Below are 23,720 nucleotides of genomic sequence, written 5' to 3'. Positions count from 1 at the left end.
TGGCAGAGGTTGAGTCTGAATGGAAGGGCAGAGTGTGCTTCAGCCTGGGCTCGTGCTCTGAGTGTGAGGCTGGCTTTTAGCATGCCACCCCTCTTTCCTTTCACACACTGGCTTAGGGTTGTACTTTTCAGGAGCTCCCAGACTTTCAAGTACTCTGTTTTTTCTGATTTAAGAAGGGAAATGCTGCCAGGTACTTACCTGGAAGACAAGGACTTGTCAGGAGAGGCTGGGTCTGTGGATTCCCATTCCACCAGTGGAGGCCACTCTTTCGTTCCAGCCCTTATGCAGATGTTCTATCTTTGTACTATGTTGTGCCACAGTTTATTAGGTTGGAATCATGAACATATAAACAAAAGACAGGGTTTTTTTCTTCCTGAAGCTCTTCAAACACTTCCTTATTAAGACAGCTTTCATGCTGTGTGATGATCATCTCAGAGGGGGGTGTTTTAAACAGTGCACATACCTATGTGAATTGTGGTTCAGCACTTCTGACTCGTATTAAGTGTGGGGACAAAGAAAAGCTGAAAGGTGTTGCAGATGAACAAGTCAAAAGCAGAATGTATCTGGACTAGTAGAGAGATGCCCCCACCACAACTGGCTGGTTTTTCTAGCAGGTAAGCTTTATGCTTAAAACCAGTCCTTTTGTTCTTGCTTCCTGCCATAATGCAGGTTACCTGTGCAGGAGGAAAGGCATCTAAAACTCAGGCTTCTCAGAAGTACTCAAGCACAGAGAGTTCTTGGTTTACAACAGGTGCTCCAGGGGAGAAAGCCCTGGTTACACACAAGCCAATGTCATAGTCAAGGTCTCACAAAAGACAAAACCAACCTCAGCTACAGTAGGTTAAATTTTGTGCATATAAGGAGTAACTGAAGTCTTGAGCTATCACAAGTTGCCTTCTCCTGTGACCCACTGTCCTTCCCCCAGCAATCAGATAGGACTGAGATTGATTTTTCAAATGAAGACAAGCCAGACACTTTGATGTTTCACACTTTTATTCCTGCAATTTAAATGAGGCTGGAACCTGCAATTTCTGAATAGGCCACAGCTTTGTCACAGCCAAAGAGGTACTTGAAAATTCATCTGTGAGTGAATGATGACACATGCTGTGATTATTCAAAACATAGTGCTTCAGTGAAAGTTCAAATAGATTTTATACACAGTGATTATGAAAATAGATTTCTTTCCATACAATATTTTGCTTCTGCCAGCTACAAAATATGATAAAGAAAAATAATTCATTTGTTTCTCTAGCCCTAGGAATCATCTTTTACTGCCACTCAGTGAAGGCGATGAGGTGAGAGAAGGGACTCTGAATTCCCACTGAGATCTTTCCCTTGACTCTGTAGCTGTTTCACCAAGGACAGGGTGTTGTCCTACAGCCAGATGGAGAGGCCTGGGACTCTGCAGGACTGCAATCCCAGTTTGGTATCACGTGGCTGTGGGATTTTGCATCCTGCAAGTTCATGGCAAATGCCTGAGTCAACCCAAGTTGCAAATAAGGGAGAATCCTGCACTTCCCCCCCAAACACATCACACTGGTCCTCAATGAATCTTTCTAGACTGATGGCCAAGCAGCATTTTTGTACCAACTCCTGCACCACTGAGACTGCTGTTCAGAGGACAGGAACTCTGCACTGCAAGTAAAAGACAAGCCCCTGCAGTAACAGCCTCAAACCACTGCTACCAGTGTCCCAGTCACTATGGTTTAGGATACACTGGTTCTGAACTCCCAGCACCAGCAGTATTTCCTTAGACTCAAGGTTAGTTTTAACTTTGGGGTGGTTTAAGTTAACATCTGAGGTAAAAGAGTTCTTGATGCACCTTTGATTTTTTTTTTGGCATAGTTTCATGTGCTTTTTGGATTGTGTATAACATGAATGTTGTGTTAGATGAGAACTAGATGGAGACTGGAGTGGAAAACAGCTGATTCAATGAAGTGTACCACCAGGTCCAGAGAGGCCAGGAGGCTTTCTGGACTGCAGGAGTCATGTGGCTCCCTCCTTGCTCACAGGTAAAGCAGCTGTGGCATTTGGCCCTACAGAAGATGTTTTTAAGCCACTGTAAGCAGGCCCAAAGTGGAGTACTAAGAGCTGGCTGGGAAAGGATTACACTCATGCTTTCAAGGATTCTGTGTACAAGGGCATTTGCATAGTACAGTGAGGAGAAACAGGTGCCACTTACTCATACACTGGAGTAATGACTGGAGGATGGAGCATGTGCTGTGGCCCCAGTGCTTAGCTCTGCTTTGGTGACTGTTCTATTTTCCTATGTACATTTAATTCCCCATAAGAATGAAGAAATCTACAGGTACTCCCCTGTGGAGTGACCAAGACATTTGAAAGCAAGAGACATTTCCTCACCAGCTGTGATTGACAGCGCAATTTCACACTCATTTGGAAAGGATTAAATAAGACATCCTTCTGAGCAGGGATGTTTCAGTTGTGAATAGATTTGCTGTGCAGGCACATCCCTTCAGCAGCAGCAGCTTCCACTGCACATTTTAGAAGATGACCAAGCTGTTCTACACCTGCATTCAAACTACTCCAAGGCAATCTATTACCTATGATGACTTGCTCTCACCCCAGAAGAAAAGAGTACCTGAAAACATCCTGGGATATTGTCTAAGCCACATCTGCCACTTCACACACTGTGCATGAATGAAGGAACTAACTGTAAATCCACTAGTCTAACTGTAAACCTGAACTTTGTTGCTACTATACATGAACAACATTTTCTATTCATATTGCAGCTACAGATTTAATAAATAGAATTGCATATATTGTGCTTTATAAATTAAAATGCATTCCAAAGGGAGGCAATGCAGAACAAGGAATCTATTTAACACTCCCTTGCCAAACCAGTCCCACATTCTGGCTCTGTAACCAGCTCGCTTCCTCACTCTGTTCAGAGGTAGAAGCAGCAGCTGTTTCTACCTCTTGAAACAAAAGCTCCCTCCCCTGAAAGTGACCAAAGAAGAGTTTACTTAGGCACTACTGCAAATGTAAGTTGTCTAATAACCATTACTTCTAATGTAATAAGGGGAGGAGGTGAAGAAAGTCACAATGAATCTTTTGTTTCCTTCCTCTTGGGCACATTCTCATCCCTATCTGACGCTCTGAGACATGTGCAAAGGTGTCAGCATCTCTTCAAAGATAGCTCCTTTGACATTAGATCCCCTCAGGTTTGCTTCTTGTAGATCACAACCTGATAGGTCACAATTCTAAAAGGTAAAAAGAAAAACACGTGTTAATTGAAGATACCCAGAACTTAGTTTAGACTTTAACTGCGTTTCTACAGAAGCCACGGACCCTGCCATGGATTTCAGTGTGAACTTCTAGTTTATCACTCTGGTTGTTACTTCTTGTAAGAAAGCAGTTGCTTTCCACAGTAACAGCTGGATTTCCCTGCCAGTTGTTTAGACTTATACTATTAAATTACCTTGCAGGAGTTACTAATGCTTGCTGAACAAAGCTACAAAGGAGCTGCCTCTCACCCACTCACCAGACGTTACTCTGAGCACTTCTCTAGTGAAGAACTTCAAAATGAGCTCCTTGGTCTAACAGAGACAGCAGTGCATCATGTACCACCACTCAGGTAAGATTCCATCATTACACTACAAATGATGTCCCACAATAAAAACAACCCAACCCCTCAAACTCAGGCAGCTGCATTTCCCTCCAGTTCTTCAGGGATGGCATGATCGCACACCAGGAGTTAAGTTCAGCAGTGTTTCCATGCATTGCTTCTGAGATGATACAAGCCATCCCTGTGGCTTTCAGCTGCTGGCAAATCTAAAAGTTTAGACTCATCTTCTAAACTGAGGCTTAAGCTCTAAGTCAAAAGAGACCACTGCACTCTGTCCAGTCTGGAGCTGGAGAACTCAGCCAAAAATCAACGATCCCCAACATTTTATCAGTCAACTAGTTAACATCTAAAGTGAATCATAACTCACTTCTAAGTCAGTTCCTGCCAAGGTTGCTCCTCTAAGGTTACAGTTTTTTAGTTTTGCATTTTTCAGTGTTGCAACTCTCAGGTTGATTCCTGTCATCTGACTGCCTTCCATGTCAACACCTTTCAGGTTGGCACCTAAAACACACAAAAAGTAGTTTTGTGAGGAAAAGCAGTCAGAGGCATGGTAGGTCCAGAATGGTGCTTCCTCTGAGTCATGTAAATTGACAGAGGTCAAGGTAGAACCTGGAATTTATATGGTCACACACTCAGTCTGGTATTTGTGGCCTCATGGAAACATGATTGTACAAACCACAGCTAAACCTTTCACATGCCACGTGGATTTACAAGCAGGTGGCCCAGTTCCCACAGAGGAAGTACAGGTAAAAACTTACCTTCCAAATTGGCTTTAAGGCCTGATGGATCTTCAAAATTACACCCCTTCAGAGATGCTCCTTCTGCATTGGAACACAGCATCTTTACCCCTTGAAGGTTTGCACACTGATAGACACAGACATGCCAGTGAGATTCACAGGAGTGAAAAGATGAACACTACTGAAGATACCCAAGTGCAGTCTTCATTTCTGTTTGGAAGTGAATCCTACTGAAGCACCACAGTCTTATTCATGTGAGAAACTGTAGGAACTTGCTATGCTATTACTTCTCTACCATCAGAGGCAGATAATTCTCACCCACTACACCTTTCTTCCTTCATAAAAAAAGCTTTTGAAGTGATCTAACTAGAGCAATAGCAGAAAATGTTAAAGAACTGCATGTTTTACACTTATCCACTTGTTCCAATTCCTCTGCCCTTAAAATAACTAAAGGATAGGCCCAGACTTTCCAAGCAGCAGCAAGTCTTACATCAAGCACTGATCCAGAGAGGTCAGCTCTCTCCAGGTTCGCACAGCACAGGTTGGCATGTGCCAGGTTGCAGCGGCTCAGGTTGGCCATCTTGAAGTTTATGTATCGAAGATCTAGACGTGAAAGATCTGCTCCACTGAAATTTAGACCCTAAAGACAAAAGGATAACACCCAAAGAGTTACAGAAGATGAGGTGTAGCTCCAAACGTGTATAGGTACATGTGTCTATAAGTATACACAGATACAGATAGATACACACCCCCAAGACCATCTATTCCACTCAAGACTAAGGAAATGTAAGTATAAAGCTATCAAGGATTATCCTTGATTTTGCTGCATTTTATATTTAATTAGAATAGCTTCACAAATTGCTCCTCCAGGATCAACCTGAAGAAGGAAAGCAGCCCAAGCCACGCTGGAATTCCATCATCAGGTCACTCCACCACGGCTTAGAATCAAAACGCTATTAAGAGGCTGGAGCAGAAGCACATGTTGTTTGCGTTTCATGTTTTCACATGATGCTACAGGATATTTCACCACCAGACCTTGACAGCACAGATCATGACAAAGTCTGCACGTTCACACCTGACATCGCAGCTCAGACTTGGTTGGGGTTGCCAGCAGGAATCGGACAAACTCCTTTCGAGATATAGGAGAATGATCCTCAGCTGGCTGTGAGTTCTGTGGAGAGAGTTGTTGGAAAGCTAATGTGGTTAGGAGGAAATTAGGTATTGCCTGGAAGAAGAAGACAAGTGCTTTCAGGTATTAAAGAAAACAGTTTACCTTAATAGCTATTTCTAGATGTTCAATTAGTGAATCGATACCAAAAAACCTGGCTTCTTCCAACACACCTACGAAAAGAAAGCAGCATTTGTTACTGACAGGGAGTCATTCATCAGAAGGAGCATTTAAACAGGAGGAGCATCAATTCAATCGACCTCCCCTGCTTGTTATCCCTTTAATACATTGTAGCCACACTAATGAAGATGAAAAGATCACTTGTTGATGTTTAAGGACCCAAAGAAATGCATAAACAGACAGCCACATACAGAAATACAGATATAAATATACATATAGACATCCATTAGAACTGCATAGAGGAAAAGCAAGCTTGAGATAATAACTCAGGAAGGATGGCTCCAGTTCTAGTATTAGGTTAAAGATTCCAAACGCTTTCAAGATAAATAAGTTTAAAGTGTATCTTCATTAAAGCAAGCACATGGAGTTGCAATGCTGGAGAATAAATTCCTCCACATCCCAAACATTTGGATGAGTACACAGAAGTCCCACTGGTTTTATCATGTTTACCTGAGGGCAAAGCTTAACTTCTAAAGAGCACTAACAGAGAGGATGTCATCCAGGTAATACCTACCTAGCAAGTTAATGCCATCATTTACGATGAGCTGTCCGTGACGCAGGTAGTTCAGAATTGGCTCAAAATACTCTGGGCTGCGGTCGATTAGGAAAGCTCCTCTATGATCTTGCTTATTTCCCCAAGCATCTGTTTCCACAACATATATATATATACAATTAAATTTGCTACATTAATAGAAAAGCATTTGCTTCAGTTTCAGAGTTTTCCTACCCAAGGGTTCTGGAACATTCCACTGGAAAGGGCGTTTCTTAGAGAAAAGGAAGGAAAATAAGAGTGGGGGAAATCACCTTAAAACAAACCCACTCCTGCTATAAATAAACTAAACCCTGTTATCATGTACATTGCTAGAATAACATCAGCATGAAGAGTTTGTTTTCCAAAAGGCTGCCTCGCAGTGTTTCATAGAATCATAGAATAGTAGGGCTGGAAGGGACCTTTAGAGATCATCTAGTCCAATTTCCCTGTTGATTCTGTTGACAAAACTGAGCCAGTTGCACCAAGAAGATGAAAACCCCAAAAATCAATGAGACTAAAATCTTAATTATGGGCAGAAGTTCACATTTTCAGCTTTGAGATGATAAGCATTACAGAAATGAACAGGTTATACCTTCTGCTTTGATACTTTAAGATACTTTTGGTATTTTAACATAAGAACAAGAGTCTCAGCTGGATGGTGCCTTTGGCCTACTCTGCTAATTTGATATCTTTAAAAAATAAAGTTCATTTCAATGTACTAACCTTTATCTTTAAACATGTGGGCCAGCATACTGTCAGGTTCTTTATTAACCAAAGTGCTCCTAGAAAACAAAGGCAGTTTTATTTTTACAATGGGATGTTTTCCTCCAGAGAGGAAAATGTTGCAACATTGGGGCAGCAAATGGGAGCTACAGAGAAACTTGGAGATGTCAAAGACATCCCACTCCATGGTAAATTATTTTTATAGCCCTTTTTGCAAGAGCATCTGAGGCCTCACCAGCTACAAGCTGCTAGAACTACTTTACTGAAATCAAGTCCTTTAAGAAGAAAACAAACTAGGTGCCTTTTTACCGTGTAGTGGTGAAGTATCTGCCTCCAACGTTGAGCGTTAACCAATCTGTGTGTGACCCTGTCAGCTCTTCATGAAGTCTCCCATCAGTCTGAGGATCTACACCCATGACCCAGAAATCAGAAAAAAAATGTCAGTGTTTATGGATCCTCCATATGCTAAGAGGTTATAGTCTGAAAACAACAGAAAAGAGTACTTTACATTAACACACAACAAACCCTCTTTCCATGAAACAGAAGGTTGAACAGCAAAGTTACAGACTCACCAATGAATGGTTCCCCTTCACAGACAAACAAAACATCATCATCCCTGAAAGGGCAACGGGGAGGTGGAAGAGAAGGAAAGGAAAAAGTTAGTAATAATTCTTTGTTGATCTCAGTGACAGTGGGAACCCCCCCGATCAGTTTCAAGTAAATGATCAGTTGCCATTAGTTTGAACTTCAGGATCTGATTTTGATCTTTGTTTTGCAGGTCTCAGTGGACTGTAATATGATTTGATTTTTCTATCAGATGTAATACAACACTATCAGACTTCACTAGAGAAGTTATCTGCATCAAGCAGGTAGGGATTGCTTCTGTTACTTCACCAGTTTAGCTTTACAAACTGGTTGCTCCTTTCCCCTCTCTGGGAGTATTCCATGAAGCCAAAACAGTGCTAGAGTTTGTTTCCTTTTCAAAAAAAGCCTCATGCAAGTGCTGACTAGAATGATAGGCTTTTCCTGGTACATAGACTGCACTGTGAATCAACACAGGAGCACGTTAAAAGGCACAAAACACAGCCCATTCCAAGTTCTGATTCATGAGGACAGAAATGCTTTGAAGTTCAAAAGCCAGGATTATTTTTCCTTGAGGCACCTTCAGGCATACTGTCTGGCAATGACAAGATCTGTTTTTAAGGAAAACAGTGATTATTGATTAAGGTCAGAGAATTAATAGACTACTAAGTCTCTTAACCCACACCAGTGATTTGCCCTTTATTGGATAAACCTTACCTAATCAAAGCGATATCATCAATGAGGCCACCTTTTCCATTGTAAACACTGGTTGCTTTTATTCCAAGCTTGTTACTAGCCACAGACAGCAAATCTGATAAAGTCCCATACACAGCCACAACCTGTGGAAGAGAGGCAGCTATAGGCACTGCATTCACACACCTTTCTGACACTTCAGACTCGTGGTCTATCAATATCTTCTCAGGAAGGGGAGGGGGGAGGAAGATGTATGTGGATCTTTACTAAAAAAAGGAAAGGGATCAACTTTGGTGTTAGAAACATCAAATTGGGGTGACTGGCCCATCTCTCACCCAAAACTCAAATTACAGCAATAGTGAGAGGAGTGTTCCTAGCATAAGAACATCATGAATTATTTCTGTCTCTAAAGAAGTACTATTCCTTCTGTTCCAAAGTCCCTCCCAAATTCATTTCCCTCTCTAAAACCAAAGATTAAACTGCAGTCACGTTAACTGCCTCCACTCCAGAGCTGCAGAGGGGAAAGCACAGTGACCAGGGACAGCAGATTTGGAGGGCAGGGCATTTCCTAGGCTACCTGTGCACACCCGGGCCTGGAAATCCAGCTTTTTCCATTCTTGACACAACGCTACAGAGGTTTCTAAACAAGCGAGCGGAGTTTCAGCAGGATTATTTATTCCCTACCCCACGGAGAGTGTAGAACGCGGTATTAGTTACAGACGGCAGAGATGATCCCCATCTTCCCGCCGACACCCAGGACACATAGAGCAGTAACGCCGAAGCGAGGGTGACTTTAACTGCGACTCGCCCGAGACGTCCTTGGGTGGTCGCGATGCTCCTCAGCATCCCCCGGCAGCTGACTGTCATTGCTGGCGGCAGGCCGCGCCCGGCCTTCGGGCACTCGGGCAGCACCCGCAGTAGGCCCCGGCAGACACCCCCGAGCCCGGGGAGGGGGCGGCGGGAGCAGTGAGGCTCCTCCGCCGCAGCTCCGCGCACTCCCGAGGCTTTCTCCCTCACCGGAGCCCCATCCGCGGCCCGGCGGCCCCATCCCGCGGCGGCGGCGGCAACCGAACGGCGCCGCCGTGCTGCTGCGCCCCCGCCCGCGGCTGCCCACCGCCCACCCAGGCGGCGCGAAGGGAGGAGGAATAACTCGGGGCGGGGGGCCGGCCGCAGGTTGTCCGCGGCGCGGTGGGATCCCGCGGCGGGCCCGAGCCCCCCTCCCCGCCCCTCACCTTCCCGTTCCGGGGGCTGCCGTTAACGAACAGCGTGACCCGCCTCATGCTGCGGCGGCGGCGGCGCGCTGCTCCCGCCGAACCCGGAAGGCAGCGGCCACTGAGCGGCAGCGCCCGCGGCCAATGGAGGCAGCGGCGCGCTGAGACCGCTGGCCAATGGGAGACGCGCATGGCCGGGGAGGCGGGGCGAGGAGGGAGGGGACGTACCAACGCCGTGAGGAGGGGCGGGGCGGCAGTGGGCAGCCAATCAAAGGAGGAGTGAAGCCGTGTATTAGCGTGAAGCGCGACCTGATTGGTGGGGGTCTGCCACGTGGGCGTGGCTGACGGAACTATTTCATTCTGACCGTTGTTTCAGCGCGTGACCAACGGCTCGCGATTCCTCCGCTCCCAGGGAGACAATAGAGTCCCCTTTCCCTGTGAAGCCCATTCACACCGGGGGGAGGGGATGGTCTGGGACCGGCTACTCACGAGTCGCTTTCCTTCCGTCCACCTTTGTCCGCGATGCCTGGTGGCCAACAGGAGGAAAGAGGTGGGTGGGAGGGAGGGGCGGGGACGCGGAGGAATACGGGGTGATGCGTCGCGGTTTGAATGTGCGAGGCGGGTAGGAGGATGGCGGCCGCGGGAAGCGCTGGGGCGGGCGGGAGGGCGGCGGTGAGGGGGCGCGGGGGGCTCGCCGTAAGCGGCGGGAGGCGGCGAGGGTGTGGGGTGCTGGGAAGGGGAAGGGGAGGGAGAGCGAGTGCGCTGCTGGGGGGATGGAGGGGAGGGGAAGGGTGCGGAGTGCGGGTGCTGAGGGAGTTGGGGTGCGTGCGTGTGGGGAGCCTCTCGAGGAAGGTGGGTGTGGGACAACTATCACTCGCCCAGCCACCTCTCGTGTTGGTATAACCGAGTAGATGAGAGCATTAACATTGTTTAACAGCTGAGTTCCTGTTACCGGGATGTGGGGAAGTGCATTTATTTGTGGAAGAGGAATTGCAGGCTGATGTGATTGACCTCTACGTGTTTGCCTAAAAAGCCGAGGAACTAAATGCAACCGCTGTTAGCATCTTAAATTAGTCAGTTAGTATTCAATTGTTGCAACACTTAGAGCAGAACGATTGCAGCGTGATTGTGCATAACATGTCTTGTACTGATGTCAAGTTTAAGTTAGATAAAGAGTGAAAACATAGCCTTGTATTGCCTCTTTTTTCCCTCATGAAGTATATCTGTTCCAGGTTTCAGCTGCTACTCATTTTTCCTTCTTGTGCAAGCCTTTTTGTGTCCTTTCTGGAGATAAGACTTTCAACCACACTGTTAAAACACTTTGTTCCATGGGGGAAAAAAAGAACCCGTTGATTTGGTAGAAGTTTGAGAGTGAACTGTTGCTCTTATCAAATACTTAATAAAATATCCCCTTCTTTTTGATAGGTATCTGTAGTTACAGGAGAGCAAAGGCTGACTGAATGGTTCTTAAAATACATCACTAACAATGCACAGACAATCTAAAAATATCAATGCTCCTCGGGAAGATAAAGAAAATGAGAGCAGATATACTGAAGAGAAGGAAGAGGTCTCTTTCCCTGATGTGTCAAAAGACCGGAAGATTTGCAAAGTGGCTAAATCAAAAGCCATCAGGGCATCTAAGAAGAGGAATTTAAGTGATGGGAACCATGCACAGTTGCAAAAATGCACCCTGAAATACACAGAAGGCCTCGAGAAGGAGTCACACCATGCTGGGGATGTTGTTAGCTGTCAGTTTACTGAATGCTCGTTTGATATGCACAAAGTGGATGTGGTTGGTGAATCTACGTTGCCTTTGAACAGTAAGGGAGACTTTTCAAGTAGACCTGTTTCTTTGGGGCTTGAGTGCTACTTGACACCTAATAGGGCCAAAGCAGAAGAGCAATCTGTTTGTGGAATATCAGAGGAACAGAGGAAAAAGCCTGTTGATTTTGCAACTGTAACAATTGCTGAATTTGGGATTACTCCAGACAGTTTTACTAAACCATCTATAGGTAAGGCCTAAAAGTGACTAATGGCTTGCCCTTCTCTGAGGGACATCTGGAAGTCATCTGGTCCAACGTCTTATCAAAAGCTTCCATTTAGGTCAGGTTCAAGTTCTCTGGCTGAGTTTTGATATGCCCAGATAGGACTATGATAGGATCTTGCTTCAATTCCCTATTTAACTTCTTTCTATCTAGTTGACCAGTTGTCAGTGAGTTTCACAAGGGAGTAATAAAACAAATTCTGCAAATATTAGCAGGCAATTCCTTAACTAGCAGTTGAAAAAGACAGGTAGCTCGTCACCTGGTGTATGGTTGAGTTAAATATTAACTTGTTTGTTAGAAGTTAATTTGCTTTTACTCGGGAAGGTTTCTTGAGCTGAACAGTTAACTTTGGATGTTTTCATGACCAGCATAAATAACTTTTAAAGCAAAAAGAATATTAAATTACCATTTTAAAGCTTTAGGTATACTTAAAAAAATGGGTTTTTTCTCTCCTTCTGTCTCCATTTCAGGGAAATCTTCAACTCCGTTAAAATACAGACGAAGATCAGCAATTGGAGCACGGGGCTCACCAGAAAATAACACCCTTATTCAATACCTTGCCCAACAGAGAAGCAACAGGCAAAAACCAGCTTTTACACAGGTGAGAGTCTTTCTTAAATATCTGGTGTGTCAGTTTAGCTCCCCACAGGACTCACCATATACTGTCAGAAAGACAAGGAGAGTCTCGGGAAGAGGCCAGTAGAAGCAGTAACTGTGGCCTTAATGTTGATTTCTCTTGGACACCTTACTGTAGAGTAAGCAGATATTGGAGGCTTTGTATAGAGTCTGGAGTAATTTCTGGCTTGCTCATATGTTTTAACTTTTCTTTACCCATAAACCTTACTTTCCTGCGTTGGACATGCTTGATTTTTCCTAACTAGAAGTTCAATAATTCAAAGTGAAGTGAACACTGGCATAAATGTTCAGGCTTGTTCCTACCTCAAACCTGCATATTCTGTCAGAAAATGAATTCAGGATATGGCCTAGGGGGACTGATTATAAAAGGCAGTAAAATGTAACAGATTTTGTGATCCAATTCCTTTTTTGCATGATTTTATCATACATTAAAATTGCAGCCAGATTAAAGACACAATTTGATTATCTGAATTTGTTTTATGCCAAAGTGCGAGTATAAAGTAATAAAACCCATGTCATCTTGAGGGGGTCAAAAGGTCTCATGAGGTTAATTTTTGTCTTAGCAGATTAGTCCTTTTAAACATGAAAATGCCAGATCATTGAAGGACAAGATAGAGGCCTTTCAAACATCTTTTAAATTGGTCCAAGAAGCTGAAGGGGAGACTGGCTTCTCTGGACTGTCACAAGTGGATGATGCTTCCCAGAAAGCAGGCTCTTGTAAGTTGATTGTATTTCTGGTCAACTATTTGTGTCGTTTAGGTCAAGAAGTATGAAACTACAAACACTTAGTGTAAAACAAACAAATAGAATCTTCCTTTTTGTGTTTGTTTTGAGGTTGTTCTGTCATTCAATGCTCCCTTGTGTATGTCTTGTAAATTTCTCAAGGTAGGAAAGGTAAATGTGGTGCAATAATAGCAGAAGTTTATAAACAAATGTATTTATTTATAAACAAATGTATTTCTGTGGAGCCCCAGGGATGTGTACATTTATAGTTTGCCTAACTAATACTAAAGACTTCACAGTTTCACTTCAGTTTTTAATCATTGTATCTGTCTACTGCAGACGTTGGTTCTGAGCACATCCCTGCAGGTGTTAGAAGTAACACTGTGTCAGATCTAAGCAGAAAGAAGGTTAGTTTTGTGGAAGAACTGATCCTGGAGACATTGGATGAAAACAAACCACTTGTCACACCACCCCTCACACCACTGCAAAGCGGAACGGCTTCCTTCAGTGAGCACAGGCAGAACAGCTCCCGTCCGCGATCTGTGCTGAGGAAAACGCCAATGAAGCAACCAATGCATACCATAAAGGTTGGTTAACTGATTTACCTGGAGGTACTAATACAAAGGATGAACTTCTGAGTCATTGTGGGATATCCAGCAGTTGATTAATGGTTAAAGATGCTTTCTGAGTAATGGACATACATCAGAATTAATGTGATGCTCTTTGCTATTTGGTCACCTGGGAGGCTTTGTTTGAAGCTTTCATCTTATGAGCTCCATTTGTATGTTGCTGAGTTTTATTAACTTGGAAAACAATGAGACTGACCATTAAGCTTTGCTTCTAGGAACAGTTATTTTCACTTTTGATTTGGGCAAGGACAGTACTTTAATGAAATGATATTGAATAGACGATCATATTGCTTCAATTTCATAGGAGTACTCGAATGAGGCGATTGGCAGAGGAGGAGGAGGAGATGAATCTCCCTCAGTCTCCAGTTGTGCAGACATCTCTGAGGCATTGCAAACAGGTCAGATTCCCCATTTATTTCATTAAAATAGTGCCTGATGTGGAAAAGAAGGTTACCAAGGAAAAGGGTACCTGTTTAGAAAAAATTCCCACGTTCCAATTTCAGAAAGCTTTCAACACTGGAATAGAAACACCTGTTTTTCAAGAACCAACTGGAGCTTGTGGAACAGCTAGTCTTCTGGTTTCTTTCTTAATTCTTGCCACTAATAAAGCTCTAGTGAAAATTGCAGTTGACCCCCAGGACAGGTAAAGGTGCTGTTTTACCACTTCTGTGTGTGTGATTTGTAAGAGAATGTTAAGCCCCATAAAAAGACCTTAAAAAGTCTGCTTCATGCAAGTTGTGCTTCAAATTCACTAAGCAGTCTGTATTTTATGACAATAGAGAACAGTGAAGGATATAGCTCTGAAATGCCAAAGAAGAAAAGAGTTACTTTTGGAGAAGTTCTAAGCCCAGAAATATTTGATGAGACGTTGCCTGCAAATACTCCGTTGCGCCGAGGAGCGACGCCGGTCCGTCGCCCCAGCTTACAAAGTACTAGCCCTTGTGCAAGGTCAAGTCTCCTTGAAGAACCATTATCCCAGCCAAACTTTGATTGCAGTGATGTAAGTTTTTTTTCTTGGAGTGGTTTGTTTTGGTGGGGTTTTTTTTAACTACAAAACCAGCCTCTTGGTCTCTGTGAATGTTCAGGATTTGTTTGTTTTTTTCCCCAGAGAGCTTGGTTTTGAATAGAAGTTGTTAAAATATTAAAATAGAGTCTGCTTCAAGCTTTAGAAATGACATAGACAACTTCTTATTTTCCTTTATGAATTCTAAATCACGTTTTGGCCTGGAGAGCTATGTTTAAAGTTGAGTACTGGTAGCATATGAAATCTTCTTTGCTTTGGCTTATTCGTATGTACTTTTGACACTGTATTTCTTTTTGCCTTATATGTAAGCTACTACTTTCTTTAAGGAAAAAAAAAATGTCTGGCTTTTCCAAACACTAATGGACTGGGTGTTTTTCAGTCTATATATACCATAGTTTATTGCCAAATACCTTTTTGTTTAAAGGAATGTATTGAGCCTTGTCAAGAATCAGTGGAAGGTCCTGTTGCTGCAGAAGACCTCCTACCTGTTGAAAATGCAGAAGGTAACCCCAACTTGTATTTTTGGCATTTGATAATGTATCTTTCTGTAGCTGAAAATTGAGAGGGTTTTGTTTGATTTTGTGTAGGGAATGTATCTCAATTATGCTAAAATTTTAAATGCTCTTATTTCTCTAGATCTTTGCAGTAGCTGCAATGTTTATGTTGTTAACTGGATCTTACCTGACTTTGTATTTTTTCTATCTAAGTGACTGATCTAATTAGATTTCTTGCTTGAAGTAATTAGGCTTATTATCTTGATTCTGCTATTGTAATTTAGATATTTTACCAAATGCTCACAAGTTTTGTTTTCCTCTGTTTTGTAAAGCAAGCTGTTATGGGTTTTTTTTCATCTTACCATGATTCATGGTCCTTTATGAAGAAGATTCTACTCAAGAATAATAGGACTAAACACACTGCATAATGTTAGAATTTATGTGGATAATCTCCTCAAACTACCATGAACTTTTTGTGTTGAAACTGAAACAATATTCTTATTTTCTTTATTTATAATAGCAGAAACTGACAAATCTGATGTGACAACAATTCGTTCTTCTGGCAGAAAGAAGGTAAGTTTCTGTAGTGATAGTGTTTTATTCCCTTCTTTTCCCTTCAGGTATAATAGTTATTTTTTACTTACTGTTTTCTCATTAAAGTGTTCTTTTTGTACAAATAGAATTGTATTGTACAATGGGAAGAGACTAACTGGAAATCTGAATTTCCATCTGTGAGTGTCTAGTTCTTATGACCTCATCCATGAAATAATGGAGACTGATTACAGTGTGATTCTTATGACTGTTGGACTGTGGTATACTTTTAAATAAAGCAAATTTGTGCATGTGTACCTACTCATGCACTCCAACAACTTCAAATTCACATTTCTCAGCAGTGTAGCAGCATATCAGAGGGGACTGATACTGGCAACTCAAGAGCTGCAAATACTAAGAATGCTAAAGAGACTAAAACTCCAAGAAAGGACAAGATTCAAAGACAAAAGAATGTAACCACATCTACTGTGAAAAAGACACAAGTAAGTGACAGCCCACTGTGACTAGTGAGAGCTGCCTTCATTTCTCTATCCAAATGTCTCCTCTTTATTGTCTGTTTTACGTGAATATTTTCATCTCTGTAGTAAAGATTTTCTAAAGGTTGTTATGTTTCCTGTTGCTGCCAATATTCTCTTCTTCATGCCTATGTAGTTTTTGTGCTCTGACTCCCTTATTGCTTGTAAAGGCTGGCTGGCACAAATTAAATACTTGTAGGGCAAAAAGGATGCTCTATGGAGGTGAAGGGGGAAGGAGTTACTTTTCAGACTTCAGGGACAGAAAATGACTTAACAGTTCTTCTCTTCCCATGTGTAAGCAGTAGTAGTTCTTTGAACTTGTCCAGCTAAGCATTACAAAGGTGTGAGACTTCTGAAAGATTTTTGCTTTCAGATATTGGAAGGGGAAAGCAAGAGTTCAGTTTCAAAATAAGCATTAAATGAAGAACCTGTTGTTTTGAGCCGAAAGATTAATTTCTTTGACTTGTAGATTTAGTTAAATGAAGCAAATTAGGTATCGTGTTCGGGACGGAATTCTTTGCTTTGGGTTTTTAGATGGCAGAACGAATGGAACCTTCATTTTAGGGGAAATAATTGTTACCCATCAAAATCTGGTAATGGTGTCACTTATTTGTTGGAACAGGTTGTACAGGATCATTATAATGACACTGTGTTTACCCTCCACAATCTTTCCAGAAAAAACATACAGGCTATGGGAAAAGAAGGAAGAAAAAAGTAAAAAAATCTTTATATGGAGAAAGAGAGATGGCTTCAAAGAAACCTCTCCTCAGCCCTATCCCTGAAATTCCAGAGGGCCTCTCTTCTGCCTCATCTCCAAGCTCACCAATGGCAAATGCACTTTTTTCAGGTAATGTGGGTTGTATTTTTATCTTCCAACAGTTATGTAAAAACCCTTTTGAGTTCTGTGCAGAGGTAAGGAGCCCAGTACACATGTTTTAATTGCCTCTAGTGGAGTCCAGAGGATCTAATAGGTTAATAATCTCTGACTGGATAAATTTAACTCTTGCTGGACTCTAGTGTAAAGCTGACAGTGTAAAAAGCCTCCATGTGCTTTGACTGGACTCTGATATTTTCATAGTCTTTAAAACTGTTAAGTTGGACGTGACTAATTATGTGATGTCCAGTAGCTTTGTGAGGTTTTCTTACACTAGTTACTTGGACTTGTTCTTCAGAAGGTTACTTTTCTTTAAGCAAAATACTATAAAGCTCTTATTGCAATACTTAAAAACATATTTTGTATGTCCACAAGTAGAGTCAAGTAACCACATATTTGTTCTAATTCAGAGCATATATTTTTAGGTAATACCAAATCCAAGAAGGCTCACAAGGATGTTCAACAGAAGCCAGTGGTTACAAGAATAAGAAGGAAAAGTAGTTCTGTAGGTCAGGTGTGTGCAAGCTCCAAGGACCATGACATTGTAGGAGCTGACAGCTCCAATGATACAGGGCCTCAGGTGTCAGATGGTGATGTGGAGTCTGTCTGTGGCATTGATTGTAAGGTAAGTGATATGTTTAAGAATACTGCTAGAAGATAAGCCAGAATTGTTCTTGATGTTGGATCAGAAAATAAATGTTTAGAGGAAGAGAAAAAAAACTTGAGAGTGATTTAACATTGCAACATGCTGCTTAGAGGAGCCATGGCATCTCCATACTTGGAAGGAGTTAGTCAGATCTCCACTGGACAGCGCCTCAAGCAATCTAAGTTTGGCCCCACATTCTGTGTGTTGGTTCAGGTTTTGTTGAGTGATTGTACTTGGTGAAGAAAACAGTAGCAGTTGTTTAGTTGTCAGCTGTTGTAATCCACAGAAGCTGTTTTCACTTTGTCAGTGTTTTAAAAAGTCTCACTTGTTTTGGTTTTGACTTTTAGTTTTCAAACCTTGTGCCACGTGCAAAGCATGTTTCTGATACATCTGACTATTTCCAACAAAGTGAAAAGACTGCATGTGTACAAGAGGCAAAAGAAAGTGGTTCCCTGATAGAAGAAGAGAAATTACAAGGGAATCTCCTAAATACAGCAGAGCAGCTAAATGGGCTGGAATTTCTGGAACACCAGGACATTAGTGTCCACGGGGGTGCCCAAGGAGCTCGGTGTCCACAAGAAGACTATCTAACAGGTTGTCCACCAAGAAGAAGGAGTAGTGCCATCTATTTTCCTCCTGTTGAAACACTGGAAATCACTGGAAACAATCTTCCAGTTACTTCTTTTAATGTGGAAGAAGTCTTGTCTGCTCCTCAGGTTTCTAGAAGAAAGCACAGTAATGGTGAAAAAAGAGTGAGGCGCAGCATGAGATTACTGAAAGATGCAGGAAGTGAAGGACTTGCGTGGATTCAAGTACCCCGTGAGAATCCAAAGAGCCCTTTGCTGCTAACTTCTGCTTGCAAAACCAGGAGAACAATAAGCACATCCATTCTCACAGAATCAGAAAATATTCAGCATAGAGAGCAAAATCTCATCCAGTTGCCAGCACTGGGGAAGGAGAACAGTGACTCTGTTCATCTCGCTGATGGTCCTTGCAAAAGATGGAGGAGGAAAAGCACGTTTGTGTCCATACCCCAGGAGACAAGAGCTTGGTCTCAAAACTGGAAAAGGAGCACAACAAATTCTGTATATAGGAAGGAGAGAAGTAACCCAAAAAAGTATGAAGAAGTAGAAATACCACTTGAAAATAACTCTAACATTTAGCAAGGTTTCAGCTCCCACCTATTCTCTAAAGTGAAGGTCAGTATTAGATTCTTATGTTCTCCCTCAAGTGCTGTTTTCTTCTCTCCCCCACTTACATTTCCTTACTTATTATTTTCCTATTCATTTTTTTATAACTTACAACTGTTTGTCTTGATGGCTAAAATACTTGGAGATCAGAGCTGCATGGAACTACCTTGGCTTGGAGCTTTAGCCTGGTAGGCAGTCATGGCAGGTAACTGAGAGGATAAATATTTTTCTCCCATGATGAACTTAATGTGATGCCACCTCTTTATTTTAGTCCACATCCTTCCTTATGTGTCTTTGTACTTTAGTGCTGTCTATAGAGCAGTAGCAATTAAACACTGCTTATGTTGTAAAAAAACTTGTCAAATGACAGACTTTCTCTGCAACACCAAGTTTGATCATTTGAAGAAGGCACAGAAGGATTTGGAAGGATTGCTGTAGGAGCAACATACAGCAGTGAGACAATATACAACATTGCCATAACATTTATGTATGCATTCATGTGCATGTTAGCACAGTCCTGGATTTGCTTGTTAAGTGTTTGGAATTGTGGTACCTGCACAGTAGTGTGGGATTTTTGCCCTTGGAACTTGGTTGTGATTGTTAGCCTAGATGTGTTTAGCATCTCGCTACACTTGCTCTGCTCTCAAATGCACAATCGATACATGAAGTTGCTAAATGGAGACTTGTCAGCAAATGTGTGTGACTCAGCTCTTTCAGGTAAAGAGGAGCAAATATAATAGTTCAAAAATATGGTCTGTGGTGACAAGTTACTTTTTAGATGACTGGGAGTTGATATTCATCTTTCTTTGCTGATAGGACTCTTTCCCTTTTTTGGAAGAACAGGATTCAGTTTTATTCAAAATTCAGTTAAAAATCAAGTGATTCTGTTATATTTTAGAAGTTTCCTTATGTGCTTGGAAATCTACATGAACTTTCTTCCAGGTTTCAAAAATACTCTAAAAGACCCTTTGAGATTCCCTGCAAAAAAGAAAGAAATCACTTCTGGAGGAAAAGGCGGGGAACGTGTTGCCATCTTCTGAAAAGACTTTGCTTTACTCCTGCTTATGCCCAGAACATAGAGTTCCTAGAAATAAGGCTAAAATCTGTGTTAATGAACTTTGATTCTCTGGTGTGAAAGCTGCTCACTTAAAGATTTAAAAGCTTTTTTTTTCCCTTTTATTGTATGTAACATTAACTTAAAAAAATTAAATTGGCTAAGGAAAGTGAAAACATTCATCATCCAATAAAGGTGTACTTCATGTCTGGACACTTCCAGTGCTTGGTGTACATGTACTAAATACAGTGCATATTATTCAGTAGTTGACCTGTCATTTTACTGGTTTCATTTTTCTAGTTTGAACAATGTAATAAAAAGTGATGACTGTAGGTGGTCTACTTAACCATTTGCTATTGCTTTCATTTTTCATCCTGTTCTGTTTCAGCACTAGTGAAATACCTGTGCCAGCTTGAAGGAAACAGCTTTCTCTTGAAAATGATGTCTTCTGTGACCTTGTTTTTAATATTATTCATGTGGAATAAAATACTTCATGTACTTGGCTGCTTTTATAAAGCTTAAAAGCAAACAGAAGTTTCATTTTTATGCATGTTTTACTTTTCTCTACAGCCATCATCAGTTTTCCCAAGATAAGAACTAAGGCAGCTTGAAAGAAACTTCACTACTTGAATGCTGTTCATCTTAATGCTACTTTTAGAAATGCTCCTGAATTTATCAAAACAGTTTCCTTGCTGTTTTATTTTGGGGTTTGCTTGTGTGTCAGAATGGCAATAGTTCCTTGGGCTGAATCTAGCTGTGAAGGTGGGATGTTGGTTTACCAGGACAGGGCAGTCTGACACGAGGTTTTATGATTGTACCTGATTTTGAAAACCATGACCTAATGCACAAAAATCTTTGAAGAGATACTACCCAAGTTTAAGATCCAAAGCTCCTTGCAATTAATACTAACTGCTAGATCTAACATTCAAAAAAACATCAAGCCAGCAACTGAACTACACACCGAAATGAATCTGGAAAAGTGAAGTGCTTATGCCCTGTGTTCAGAGACAACTTTCCATATGGTACATTGCATTCTTAGATGCAGGAGAGCACTACACTTGCTGCTGAGCTGTTAGGGGTTACATAACAGCTTTTTTTAGCTATCAAGGTTAGCTGTGATTGAAACCTTTGGCAACTGTGTGTTGGAAACTGAATAACAGACTTAAATAGTCAGGTGAAAGAAAGAATTGCCCTGGAGAAAGAGCCATTCACCTAGCTTGTGTGATGCTAGAGGGCTTAATCTGAAGTGCTTCCTTGAATGTGCTTTTTGTGATGTTACTGTCCTGTACAGCAGTCACAGCAGCACCAGAGGAGAGTTCTCCCTTGAGTGGATAGGCTAAATGCACTTCACAGCTGAAGTGTAAGTCAGAAACAGAAGAGCATGGGTGAGGAGAGGGAACAGCTTGGGTTTTCCTCATGGCACAGCTTGATAGGAAAGGGATTGGGAAGGACATCTAGATGCCCAAAGATAGTTGGCAGTGGCTTTCAGGAGGGTGAAGTTGGAATCTACAGCAAAATAGAGGTTGCATTTAATGGGGCCTAATCTGGGGAGGATGGGAGAGGAGACAAGTGTTCAGTTATGGAGAAGGTAGTTGTAAATAGGAGTGTTAATAATCTATTCTCTATAGCTGTACTGCATGGGACCAGAAATAATGTGTTTAAATTAGAGACAAAAGTTTCTGTTAAACATTAAGAAAAAGTTCCAGCAGCAGAGATAGTTGAGTGTGGGAATACATTGCCTTGGGAAACTGGAATCTCCATCACTGGAGGCTTTTAAGAACAGATTAAACAAATATCTGTCAGGAATGACATACGATCCTTCCTAGGGGTAAGAATAGGGCCTGATGGCCTCTTGAGGTCTCTTCTGGCTATGTTTTCTGATTGCTAGAGATTAGGGTTGCAAGAGGTGATTTGGGACTTGCCTGATAGTTAAGACCTGAGATAGAATCTGTCATAGAATAGGGAGCTGGAGAATTGGGAACACTGGGGGCTGTTTAGCCTGGGAAGGAACTGCAGAGTTTGGGAGAAACCTCTTCATTCCAGGCCAGCCAAATGGACTTGAAACATTCAGATCTCAGGTGGCTGGCTGCTCCTCCTCAGATTCTGGGTGTCTCTATAGACTCCTGAAACAGTGTAACCTACAAGTCAATGGCTTAAGGGAACAGTGCAGTGAGCAATGCAATTCCGTTTTCCTTAACCTTGGCATGACCAGCAGCTTCACTATCCTTATCCTTAATCAACAGGAGACCATTCTGGTCTCTTGTCTTCATTGCCATGTGAGGGTGTAGGGATTCAAACTGAGGTGTATTGTGTGTGGGTGCAGATGCAGCTCTAGATGTAGAGTTTGTGATTCTGGTTTTCAGCTGTTGATTGCAGCACTATCTGGAGTAGATTTTAATGTTCTGTCACATGTGGTTAGCTTAGTCACTCTGCTGCAACCTGCAGTTTTATTTGCATTAAAGTCATTGGACAGAAGGATGCACAAAGCTGCAGGGTAAACCTGAGCTCTGATGGAGCTTTAATTGGTGAAGCATCACTATGCAGCATGTTAGGCTGGGGAGCTGGCATTGATGTTCCTGTGTAGCCTCCAATTTCTGTCACTGTTTTGACTGTTTTTGTGCAGTATTGACTCAAGGTCAGTATGTGTTTTACAGTGGCATCTAAATAAATCTACAATGTTGTCCAAGTCTCTTTTCCACCTCTCATTTACTTTCCCTGCTCTTCTCAAGAGGGGCCTTTTCTCTCTTTAGAAGGTTGTTATAAAGATTACTTGGTGTTTATAAAAGTACTTCACTAGCATTAAGTGCTGTATTGTATAGACTTTAAATGGCTTTAAGTGTGAGAATAGCTGGCACTGAGTATATTGCCCAATAATTGCATTTAGCAGATTGCCATGTCGTTGTCGTGCTCTGAAGACAAGTGGTGGGTCCTAGAAAGACTGATTATTCAGCTACTCTATATAATTATGGTGTTGTTAATAAGTAAGAGTAATTACATATCACTTCTGCTTTCACTATCCTATGCAGTGCATCTTGATACATTTTCAGATAGCTGAATACCTAACAGCCAGCAGTAAGGGGTGTTTCCTGGTTGGAATGGCCTTGGCTTAAATTTGCTTAATGTTAGTGAGCTGAAGATACAAATAACAGCAATACTTATATTGAATTCTTCAGAAAGCTTTAGAGAGAAAGTGTTAGTGCTTTCTAGGATTTATTTTATGCCAATATTTTGTAATAATCAAGATGCATGTAAAAAGTGAAGGTGATATGATGTGTGGGTTAGCAGAAGTAAAATAGTGTTCTCAAGCTGACATGGTAAGCAGGAGAAATAAACCAAGAATAGTATATGCCATTAAAATAATCAGTTGTAAATAACCTCAGCTTGCTTCTGACTGAGCAGTAGAAGAGACTCTAAAGCACCTAAGTGTTGTATCTTGTGTTCATTTAGTCATCTAGTCTAGTTGCTATTTAGAAATGCACTGAAATGCACTCTTTTTCTTCTCACTCAAAAATCCTTCTAGCAGTCAATAATTGACTTAGCCCTGGAAAGGCTTTAGTGATGAACTGATCTATGTACAAGGAAGCAAACAGAAAAGCATTGTTAGATGTATGCATGAGGAAATGGAGAGGAAAAGAAGAAAGCCATTGAAAGATGCCAAGTATAGCTTAAGCACACAAAAACAGGAGTGGGCAGTGAAAGAAATTTCATTTTCAAGCTGCTAACAGGCAGGTAAGCAATGGAAATTAAACTAAAAACAAACTGTAAAGTGTACTTGGGTATTCCCTCTTTAAAATTAGGAGGTAAACAGTGAAAATCAAAATGTTTTCACTTGAAATAAGGTCTGATTTCACTGTGTCCCAGTGGAAAAGATGGAAGTTGTACCTGTGACTTATAGACAAGAAGGCTAATGTATTAGTTTTGTAATT

The 23,720-nt window shown here is 41.8% G+C and overlaps 2 protein-coding genes across 4 annotated transcripts; one reads left to right on the top strand and one right to left on the bottom strand.

Annotated features, from left to right (window-relative positions):
* Positions 1–975: 975 nt before the first annotated feature.
* On the bottom strand, positions 976–9,514 carry KCTD9 (potassium channel tetramerization domain containing 9). The gene is made up of 12 exons (XM_062015834.1): positions 9,434–9,514; positions 8,226–8,347; positions 7,499–7,542; positions 7,236–7,332; positions 6,927–6,985; positions 6,186–6,314; positions 5,597–5,664; positions 5,399–5,494; positions 4,814–4,963; positions 4,345–4,450; positions 3,954–4,087; positions 976–3,221 (listed from the first exon to the last, which is right to left on the bottom strand). The coding sequence occupies exons 1-12, from the start codon at positions 9,479–9,481 to the stop codon at positions 3,105–3,107; spliced, it is 1,170 nt and encodes a 389-aa protein (XP_061871818.1). The 5' UTR covers positions 9,482–9,514; the 3' UTR covers positions 976–3,104.
* CDCA2 (cell division cycle associated 2) lies at positions 3,532–19,587 on the top strand. Of its 3 annotated transcripts, none has more exons than XM_062015833.1 (14): positions 3,532–3,595; positions 7,705–7,795; positions 10,838–11,232; positions 11,928–12,058; positions 12,660–12,810; positions 13,156–13,403; positions 13,750–13,843; positions 14,225–14,445; positions 14,894–14,972; positions 15,484–15,536; positions 15,854–15,997; positions 16,706–16,877; positions 17,330–17,529; positions 17,898–19,587. In XM_062015833.1, exons 3-14 carry the CDS (start codon positions 10,899–10,901, stop codon positions 18,711–18,713), a joined length of 2,643 nt encoding a protein of 880 aa, XP_061871817.1. In that variant the 5' UTR covers positions 3,532–3,595; positions 7,705–7,795; positions 10,838–10,898; the 3' UTR covers positions 18,714–19,587. The 3 variants fall into 3 exon arrangements, with proteins under 3 accessions (XP_061871817.1, XP_061871816.1, XP_061871815.1); XM_062015832.1 differs by having other exon boundaries at positions 10,838–11,424; positions 15,857–15,997; XM_062015831.1 differs by having other exon boundaries at positions 10,838–11,424.
* The last annotated feature ends 4,133 nt before the right edge of the window (positions 19,588–23,720 follow it).

This window comes from Colius striatus, chromosome 27 (genome assembly GCF_028858725.1).
Source record: "Colius striatus isolate bColStr4 chromosome 27, bColStr4.1.hap1, whole genome shotgun sequence".
NCBI lineage: Eukaryota > Metazoa > Chordata > Aves > Coliiformes > Coliidae > Colius > Colius striatus.
The sequence above is the reverse complement of the archived record's forward strand: the minus strand, read 5'-3'. Positions and strand labels throughout refer to the sequence as shown.